The sequence below is a fragment of the Corythoichthys intestinalis genome, chromosome 9, assembly GCF_030265065.1.
Source record: "Corythoichthys intestinalis isolate RoL2023-P3 chromosome 9, ASM3026506v1, whole genome shotgun sequence".
Lineage (NCBI taxonomy): Eukaryota > Metazoa > Chordata > Actinopteri > Syngnathiformes > Syngnathidae > Corythoichthys > Corythoichthys intestinalis.
The window spans coordinates 16,484,879-16,495,785 of record NC_080403.1 but is presented as its reverse complement, the minus strand read 5'-3'; the positions used below and the strand labels follow the sequence as shown (position 1 = coordinate 16,495,785).

Below are 10,907 nucleotides of genomic sequence, written 5' to 3'. Positions count from 1 at the left end.
TTTTGCTGTGAGAGGGATCCACGGATAGAAAGACTTGCGACTTTGTGTCTTGGTACTAAATACTGCCATCTAGTGTATTTGTTGAGCTTTCAATTCAGATACTGTAGCATGCCCCAAGGCATGATGGGAAAGTGGAACCATGATGAGAAGTAAAACCATGACTGTGAGTCATGCTAACAACGGATATACCATCTGTGCTTTGGGAAATAAGTTCTGGTGTAAAGACAATGATTTATTGACACCTAGCTTCCCCTAATTGCTGCCCATGTCACTGCTACTCGTTGGGAGAGGGACTGCACTATTTAAAATAAATGAGAGACGGATTCAAAGGCTTCCAAGGTTCACTCTACTCAATTAATGCTGAATTTTGTCTCTCTTTGAGGGAAAGTAGCGTCACAACAGATTGAGTGCGACAGCGAGTGAAAGCGTCATACAGCGTTAACTCATTTATCAATCAAGTAAATGCCACCGTTTACGAGATATTAATGATAACCTTGCGCTAAACCTATATTAAACACTCAGGATGAATGTAACATATTATGTCTGTAACGTTAAATACAATTAGAAAACGATATAATTAAAATATACATAAGTATTAAAAAAAGGCATGGTCAATATTTTTTTGCCGTTTCCGATACTTTGAAAATGACGTGATCGGGACATCTCTACTATTAATATATTTGCTGCACAACCCTCTCACTCAATGTCGCGCTCAATCTGTAATGACACAGTTTTACCAATATAAAGAGATAAAAGGCAGCGCAATATGAGTAGAGTGAATATTGGCAGCCTTTGAAGCCGTTCTTACAATTAGCTAAAACCTTGCAGATCTATGATTAGAAATATCATGGGAAGCATTGTGGGGAAGTAAGGTGGCAATTGATCTTTGTCTTAACACCTGAAGTTATTTCCCAAAGCAGAGAAGATATATCCATTGGTAGCACGACACACAGTCATGGTTTTACTTCCCATCATGGTTCCACTTCCTATCATGCATTGGGGCATGGCTGCAGTATCATTTACTGAAAGCTCAACAAGTACACTAGATGGCAATATTTAGTCATAATATACAGTCACAAGTCTTTCTATCCGTGGATCCCTCTCACAGAAAGAATGTTAATAATGTAAATGCCATCTTGAGGATTTATTGTTATAATAAACAAATACAGTACTTATGTACTGTATGTTGAATGTATATATTCGTCCGAGTTTTATTCATTTTTTTCTTAATGCATTGCCAAAATGTATATGATCGGGAAAAATTATCGGGAATGATTGGAATTGAATCGGGAGGGAAAAAAAGCAATCGGATCGGGAAATATCGGGATCGGCAGATACTCAAACTAAAACGATCGGGATCGGATCGGGAGCAAAAAAACATGATCGGAACAACCCTCTTTCCGTACATTAATTACAAAATTCGTACAAAAATCCTCTCAGGCTTAAATAAACGACTATTTCAGTATCAAGTTAAAAGTTCAAAGCAGTAAATAAAATACTTAAGTCCTATTCTGTATCAGCAGCTTTAACTTATTTGCTCCCAAAAACGTATAAATACGTTCTATTTTTAATTGTTTCAGTGTCCAAAAGACGTATTTATACTAGGGCTGTCAAACGATTAAAATTTTTAATCGAGTTAATTACAGCTTAAAAATTAATTAATCGTAATTAATCGCAATTAATCGCAATTCAAACCATCTATAAAATATGCCATATTTTTCTGTGAATTATATATATACTCTGTAAAATAAATTGTTGGAATGGAAAGATAAGACACAAGATGGATATATACATTCAACATACGGTACATAAGGACTAGTGGGCATTTCGCTCTACTGTCATTTAAATCTGTCTATGCTGTCCTCACTCCGAAGCGCCAACTTTTTCCAAAGCTAGACAGCTAGTGAACGACGCCTTAATAATCAGACTTCTTCCTTTTTCATCTGATTTATTAATAAAATGGCCTCAAACCATTGTCCTCTTTAGACCGTCGTAAAACTACAAAAAAAAGTACACAAGCACTGCATTAGCAACAACGTTTGCTTAGCACGCTATACAGGTTCACTAAACACAAACAAAAAGCGTCTCATACAAAAAATATCACATTTCGCTTACTAACATAATATGTACATTCTTTACAACAACCATACTTACGGACAAATCTTGTCCAAGGATCATTTAAGCACAACATTACAACGTAGGCGTCAGCCCGAGACGTCGTGCAGCCATACTGAACTGGCAAGAAAATAAACCATGTCGCAAAGCGACCACAAGAGTTCGCTGTTACAGCACAAAAAGCCTTGCTGTAAAACTTACCAAAAGGCAGAATACTGTCTGAGCAGGACATGTGCGTTAATCGCGTCAAATATTTTAACGTGATTAATTAAAAAAATTAATTACCGCGCGTTAACGCGGTAATTTTGACAGCCCTAATTTATACGTGTTTTACGTTTTTTTTTTTTTTCACAATAGACATCTCTGGGTTCTGATTCAACTTAGCTCCAAAACACAACGTTGAAAATCCATTTTAAAGCAATAAAACTGGCCACTGGAGGGCAGTAGCGTATTTGATAAGACCCGCAACACGATTCAACGGAACGAATGGCTGACCGCACGGTCGGGGCGCCGGTGGAAGACGACCAAATGGACACTAGGCGGCGGACGACCAAGCAGAACGACCGGGACCACCAGTGCAGCGGACGATGCCGTTGAGTCCGTGCTGCTCGCCGAGCAGAGACAGGCGGCGATGAGGGAAAAGTTTACCCCGGCTGTCGCTGCCACAACAGCGTCATCTCTCAGTTATGTGCAAATAAATTGTTACTTTGCTATCAAAAGCTCTATTTGTCTTGTTGTTTATGTTATTTTGGAAAAGGAAAACATTATTTAGATGTTTGGTATGTAACTAAAGCAAAACATAGCTGTGTTAAAAGTCAAAGTTATATTTAAAATATATGCTTTCACAAAAAGCTCAATTTCTCTTTTTTCATCAGAAATTGGAAAATTGCTCAAACTAAGCTATTTTCTAATGCTGATTTCTAAAGATTGGAAAAAGATATGGACTAACTTTTTTTCCTGCTGAAAGAAGAGAGTAATCTTTCTTTTGGTGGGTTCCATTTTTATATAGCAATAGAACAGAATTTTCTGTGGGCCTTGCAAAATCAGTCAAAATCCAGTAAAACGGCCGGGAGCGAAGGGGGTTGCACCGGTGTTCGGCCATTCCTTACTATGCGGCGAAATGTTCTACACAATGCTCAGCGCTCTTGCGCATGCATCCACACGCATTCGCACATGGGTTAGAAGCGGTGAGTACTCACTATTTTTGTTTTTATTTAGTTATTTAGAACCTTTTCACTGCCTCAAAGATACTTTTTGCATGTATTACCCTTCTCATACTTTTAACCATGGTTTTTTTTGTTAGCTTTGAAGCAGTTGACCACATTAGTCACGTAGCCTATTTAACAGTCCTTATTTGATATAACTACATTTAAGTGTTTTTGCAGGCATTTTTTTAGAACATTATTCCTGTATGCATCTAAACAAAACAAGTTTAGAAGGCACGGTAGTACTTTGGGTGTCAAATGTAGGACGTTTCGCCGATGTAGGAGATTTTGGCAGAACACCGGTGAAAATGACAAGGAGTGAATGAGTTAAACTACATTCAACTGTTTTAAAGATAGATTCAAGTCAAGATTTTGCCACTTTAGGAGTATTTTAGATAAAAGTTCATTAGGTTCGCTTGGAAGGTTCGCTACAACAGCCTTCCAGGGAAGTCTACTGCTTTAAGATGGCGGCTGTTTACTAACGCCGGCAAGTCTTTCATTTTGCATCTAGTTTTCTATAAATGTCCTGCTAACGCCGCCGAGTCTGTCATTTCGCATCTAGGTCTTTATACATGTGACATTATGTGGACGTAGTTTGTAGTGACTGTCATCAGCAGTCAGGTGTTCTGTTTATCTAGCGGCATGAGTTGAGCCAGAGCCGTGAGTTGAGCATTGTCATTACCCGGGTAAAGACAAGCATGATGTTTACTCTTGGTCCGTTCCTCATTGCGTCTCGAAGAAAGTTTTATGCCCGCAATGTGCACAGGCTTGTATAAATCAAGTTGTTTGGCTGAATATTAAGGTTAACGTGAAGCTAGGGAGGGTCAACCTCTTACCTGCGCGCTGGTGGCTGCCTGCTGCGATTCCCTGCTGAGGAAGGCCAGCATGCTCTCCACCTTCATCTTCTCGTCCGCGCTGATGTAGTCGCTGTCTGTGGAAGCAAAAGCGCCCAAGAAAAACAAAGAGAACGCTGACAAAACGGTGACGGCGGGCGGATCGCTCACATGCGTTGAGGGAGAAATGTTTGCGCTCCGTTGGGGCGGCGGCGGCCGTCGAGGAGACGGTCGCCGACGGCTCGTCGCTGAGAAGGTGCCGGATGGAGTGAAGCTGGAAGCACGGGTCCGACAGCAGCACGCACGCTGCGCGACACGTCCTGCCGCAGAACATACAATGTCACATCACTGCCTGTGTTTAACACGTTTGCTGTGACAAACTACCCATATGCCCATAAAGCGCCATACTTTGTAGTCTTATCCACATAAGGAACCAACCAAAATTTTCAGGAGAATAGTGTCTATGTTAATTGGCTGCCATTGACGGCGCTAGATGACCAATTTCTTTTTACTACCAGTCAAAAGGAATGGATTGTCTACCGCCATCAATGACAGCCAATTAACATTTAAAAAATATATATTTTAGTGAGTTATTGACATTTACAACAATACGAATTTGAGAAAAATATTTTCATTTTTTTGGGTCTTTTTTACTCATTTCATTTTTTTCAAATTTTATGCAATGTTTAATGATTCTATTTCTTGATTTATTCTTTTTTTGTGATTAAAAAAAAAAAAATCCCTTTTTTGCATTCATTAATTTTTTCCAGTCATTTTTTAAATGCAATTCTTCATGCTTTTTCTGGGTTTTTGCTGTTTTTTTAGTCTTTAGGATTTTTTTTTTTTTTTTTGCACCATTTCTGGATCAATTCCTATTCATTCCAGTGTATTTAGTTTTTTTTTTAATACATTGTTATCTCATTTGACGGCACTGACGGCGCTAGAACGAAAGTTCATTCACCCATAGGCGGAGTTTGACTTTTGGGGCAGAGGGGGCACAATGTTGATGACCCCAAAACGCAGTGTCAGCAATAAAATTACAAGAATCTACCAAATTGGCCCGAATATAAGACGGCCACGATTATAAGAGGACCCCCTCTTGTTCAAGACTCAAGTTTGAAAAAAAGACTTTTTGAACACCAAATTAATTTTTATACAGAAAATAATTACAGTACATCTGAAACAAATGATAATATTTTGAGAGAAAAAGCATGTTATTCTGCCTCATTCAAATCTTAATATTTGAACATTTAAATATCTAAACTAAAGTGCAATCACATTCGTAAATGAATGGCTTCTGGTTTTTGAAATGTAAATAAACTACGGCTGTCAAACGATTAAAATTTTTTATCGGGTTAATTACAGCCTAACAATTAACTAATCGTAATTAATCGCAATTCAAACCATCTATAAAATATGAAATAATTTTCTGTAAATTATTGTTGGAATGGAAAGATAAGACACAAGATGGATATATACATTCAACATACGGTACAGAAGTACTGTATTTGTTTATTATAACAATGAATCAACAAGATGGCATTAACGTTATTAACATTCTGTTAAAGCGATCCATGGATAGAAAGACTTGTAGTTCTTAAAAGATAAATGTTAGTACAAGTTATAGAAATTTTATATTAAAACCCCTCTTAATGTTTTCCTTTTAATAAAATTTGTAAAATTTTTAATCCAAAAATAAACTAGTAGCCCGCCATTGTTGTCAATAATTACACAATGCTCATGGGTGCTGAAGCCCATATAATCAGTCGCACCCAAGCGCCAGCAGAGGGCGACAAAACTCCAAAAAACACAGGTAACAAGTGGACATTGCACTGTGCTGTCATTTTAATCTGTTTGAGCCGGGCATGTGCGTTAATTGCGTAAAATATTTTAAAGTAATTAATTTAAAAAATTTATTACTGCCCGTTAACACGATAATTTTGACAGCCCTAAAATAAACCAATCTATTGTGAAAAAACAACAAAATTACATGAACTGCATTAACCATTAGGGGTCACTTTGCCCTCAATGATATTTGGCGCCACCTAGCGTCGTGAATGGGTATAATGTCTAGACCCCGAATATAAAACGACCCCCACGTTTTCAGTCTTATTTCAATGCAAAAAACACCGTCTTATATTCGGGCCAATACGCTAAGTTGAAGCTGCTTAGGCTATACTTTTCGCCAAGATGGTCATCCTTTGATTATGGTACGCCCACCAGTGTCGTGCCAATGTAGTTACCCCAGTCTGGCTGGGGCCACTGCACTGCACTGGTTTGCTTAATTTCTTTATATGGGGATGTAGTTATATACGAGGTTTTAAAACATGGCACATCCATCCAAAAATACTTTTTTTTTTTCTGTCGTATACCGTCACATACATACTGAACATTAAAAAAGGCCATGTTTCACTGTTTTACTCGTAGGATGTCCTATGACTGTTCTTACTGTAATTCAAGTCCTGTATGGAGTTTCTCCAGTATAGTAAACGTCGATGTCCAAAATATATAACTATGGTTCTTTTCTGGAATTAATTGTTTAAGTCGACAACCCTCATAACTAATGTGTGTGCGCGCGCTCCCGTGGCCAGGGGACACAACTTTTGATGGGGGTAACTACATTGGCAAGACACCGGTGGTGGCTCTGTTGTACAATTAGCATCTTTAGCGGGGCAAATTGAAACTCCACTCACCGTTTTGACGGTGGTCTCTAGCGTTTCATGGTCCACATTTTCAATCCTTGATTCTTGCTCAGTAACTGCTGTTGCTTTTGAAAGCTTAGGTTTGAAAAAGAATTACGTACACTACCATTCAAAAGTTTGGGGTCGCTTTGACGGTACGGTAGTGTATATCCATCTTGCCTTTTCGGTTCTCGGGTGGTTTTGGCCAAGCAAAGCAAATGACTGTCTAAGGTGCTAGTCACATGATCTGTTCAAAAAATAATTTTGACCCATCATAAAAATATCTTTTTTTGTTCATTCATTTTTGTTTTTGTTTTATTACTTTACAACTTTTATAGACAATATTTTAACGGAAAATTCTTAATTTTAAAATCATATACTGTATAGGAAAGTCAATTACATGCAATTACACTCGCCCCCACTACTTGGGCTACACAAGAGTCGTTACATTTTTCCTCATTATTCTTCATATTAGATTTATTACTTTTTTGCCAGCAATGCCAAGAGTAGAGACGTGCCTGGTGAATTTCCTAGGTAGTTCTACCGATTTCACCGATGAGACGTCGCAACAATAATCACATGAGTCATTATACCAATCAGACGCAAGCTTTCTGTTCTAACTTCACGCCAGCCTATTCAATCCTGTGGTGGCTTTAAATCGCCGTAAAATGAAGTATTTGATAGAGTGCTACCCTCAACATCACTTGAAAGCGCAGATTTTAACCTCTCTCCCAGTTTTTATTTGGCACCGATTGACCACGGAAAACCGGATATGATCCTTTTAAAGTCAAGATAGTAATTATGAAGGAACGCTTAATAATGCTTCATTTTTTTAATGTATTTATTTATTTATTTATTTTTCCTGTCAGAATTTAATGTTCAATTTAGTTTTTTTTATTTCTTTGGCTTAATTTGGTTATGTAATGGGTTATTATACAGTATCATTATAACAACAGTCCATATCGATAACAACTCAGAAAAAAATACCATTGTTTGAAAAAACAAAAAATTTTAAGCAGTTACTGATAATTTTACTCATCACTTGAATATTCTTTTTACCAAATACTTTTTTACTTGAGTACATTTTTTGGATAACTATTTTTTCTTCAGTAATATTATTTTGAAGTAACGCTAGTCTTACTTGAGTAAAAGTTTTGGCTTCTCTACCCACCTCTGGCCATCAGTGACACTCAAAGTCAGTCCTCCCAGTTGAAATGAATTGGACATTTATCTTTGTCAATAGCAGGCAACGGGTTAAGAAAGACACCTATTTGTTGACATGTTGCAATATATATATATATATTATATATATATATATATATATATATATATATATATATATACACACAATATACAGTATATATATATATACACACACAGTGGGGAGAACAGGTATTTGGTTTTCCCACTTGCAAAGCATGAAGAGGTCTGTAATTTGTATCATAAGTTCTCTTCAACTGTGAGGGACGGAATCTAATACAAAAAAACTGAAAATCACGTTGTATGATTTTTAAATAATAAATTTGCATTCAATTGCATGAAATTTGATACATCACAAAAATCGAACTTAATATTTGGTACAGAAACCTTTGTTTGCTATTACAGATACCAAACGTTTCCTGTAGTCCTTGACAAGGTTTGCACACACTGCAGCAGGGATTTTGGCCCACTCCTCCATGCAGATCTTCTCCAGACCCTTCAGGTTTCGGGGCTGCTGCCGGGCAACATGGACTTTCAGCTCCCTCCATAGATTTTTCTATCGGGTTCAGATCTGGTGACTGGCTAGGCCACTCCAGGACCTTAAGATGCTTCTTACGGAGCCACTCTTTAGTTGCCTTGGCTGTGTGCTTTGGGTCATTGTCATGCTGGAAGACCCAGCCACGACCCATCTTCAGGGCTCTCACTGAAGGAAGGAGGTTGTCAGCCAAGATCTGGCGATACATAGCCCCATCCATCCCCCCTCAATACGGTGCAGTCGTCCTGTACCCTTGGCAGAGAAGCAGCCCCAAAAAATGTTTCCTCCTCCATGTTTCACGGTTGGAATGGTGTTCTTGGGGTTGTACTCATCCTCCTTTTTCCTCCAAACACGACAAGCAGAGTTTAGACCAAAAGGTTCCATTTTGGTCTCATCCGACCACATGACCCATTGCCCCTCTGGATCATCCAGATGGTCAGTGGCAAACTTCAGACCTGTCTGGACATGCACTGGCTTCAGCAGCGGGACCTTGCGTGTGCTGTAGGATTTTAATCCATGACGGCGTAATGTGTTTCCGATGGTTTTCTTCGAGACTGTGGTTCCAGCTCTTTTCAGGTCATTGACCAGGTCCTGCCGTGTAGTTCTGGGCTGATCCCTCACCTTCCTCATGATCAGTGATGCCCCACGAGGTGAGATCTTGCATGGAGCCCCAGAACGAGGCAGATTGACCGTCAACTTGAACTTCTTCCATTTTCTAATAATCGCTCCAACAGTTGTTACCTTCTCACCAAGCTGCTTGCTTATTTTCCTGTAGCCCATCCCAGCCTTTTGCAGGTTTATTATTTTATCCCTGATGTCGTTACACAGCTCTTTGGTCTTGGCCATTGTGGAGAGATTGGAGTTTGTTTGTTTGAGCATGTAAACAGGTGCCTTTTATACAGGTAACAAGTTCAAACAGGTGCAGTTACTTCCAGTAATGGGTGGAGAACAGGAGGGGTTCTTAAAAAAGAACTAAGAGCCGAAATATTTACTAGTTGGTAATGTATCAAATATTTATTTCATGCAGTTAAATACAAATTACTTAAAAATTATACAATGTGATTTTCCGGATTTTTGTATTAGATTCCGTCTATCACAGTTGAAGAGAACCTATGATACAAATTACAGACCTCTACATGGCTTGCAAGTGGGAAAACCACCAAAATTGGCAGTGCATCAAATACTTGTTCTCCCCACTGTAGATAGACAGACAGACAGACAGACAGACAGACAGACAGACAGACAGACAGACAGACAGACAGACAGACAGACAGACAGACAGACAGACAGACAGACAGACACACACACACACACACACACACACGGTGGGGCAAAAAAGTATTTAGTCAACCAGTAATTGTGCAAGTTCTCCCACTTGAAAATATTAGAGAGGCCTGTAATTGTCAACATGGGTAAACCTCAACCATGAGAGACAGAATGTGGAAAACGCCCCAGAAAATCACATTGTTTGATTTTTAAAGAATGTATTTGCAAATCAGGGTGGAAAAAATTATTTGGTCAGTACTAAAAGTTAATCTTAATACTTTGTTATGTACCCTTTGTTGGCAATAACGGAGGCCAAACGTTTTCTGTAACTCTTCACAAGGTTTTCACACACTGTTGCTAGTATTTTGGCCCATTCCTCCATGCAGATCTCCTCTAGAGCAGTGATGTTTTGGGGCTGTTGTTGGGCAACACGGACTTTCAACTCCCTCCACAGATTTTCTATGGGGTTGTGATCTAGGCCACTCCAGGACCTTGAAATGCTTCTTACGCTCCTTTGTCCATTTAGCCATATGTTTAGGGTCATTGTCTTGCTGAAAAACCCAGTGACGACCCATCTTCAGCTTTCGGGCAGAGGGCAACAGATTTTGATTTAAAAATGTCCTGGTATTTCAAAGCATTCATGATGCCATGCACCCTAACAAGGTTCCCAGGGCGTTTGGAAGCAAAAGAGCCCCACAGCATCACTGACCCACCCCCATATTTCACAGTGGGTATGAGTTGCTTTTCAGCATGCGCATCTTTCGTGGCACGCCAGACCCACTTAGAGTGTTTGTTGCCAAAAGCTCAATCTTGGTCTCATCTGACCAAAGCACACGGTCCCACAAGACAAGGACCCTAAACATATGGCCAAATCTACACAGAAATGGTTCACCAGACACAAAATCAAGCTCCTCCCATGGCCATCTCAGTCCCCAGACCTTGTTTTGTTGGCAAAAGGGGTTTGTACAAAGTATTAACACCTGGGGTGCTAGTAATTGTGACACATATTATTTGATGTCAAATAATTATTTCTTTATGTGGGATTTTTTCCCCCACTGAATAAATGCACTTG

General features: G+C 39.0%; 1 protein-coding gene across 3 annotated transcripts in view; it reads right to left on the bottom strand.

The window, feature by feature from the left end:
- Nucleotides 1–10,907, bottom strand: part of LOC130921367 (E3 ubiquitin-protein ligase RNF123) — a 63,544-nt gene that overhangs the window by 5,341 nt on the left and 47,296 nt on the right. For 2 of the 3 annotated variants that reach the window (XM_057845184.1, XM_057845185.1), the window contains 2 exons: nt 4,325–4,473; nt 4,157–4,251 (listed from right to left, as the gene is read on the bottom strand). In XM_057845184.1, coding sequence (XP_057701167.1) covers nt 4,157–4,251; nt 4,325–4,473 — 244 coding nt within the window. Of the gene's footprint in view, nt 1–4,156; nt 4,474–10,907 lie in introns of all 3 variants that reach the window. The other variant, XM_057845183.1, reaches the window with a different exon arrangement.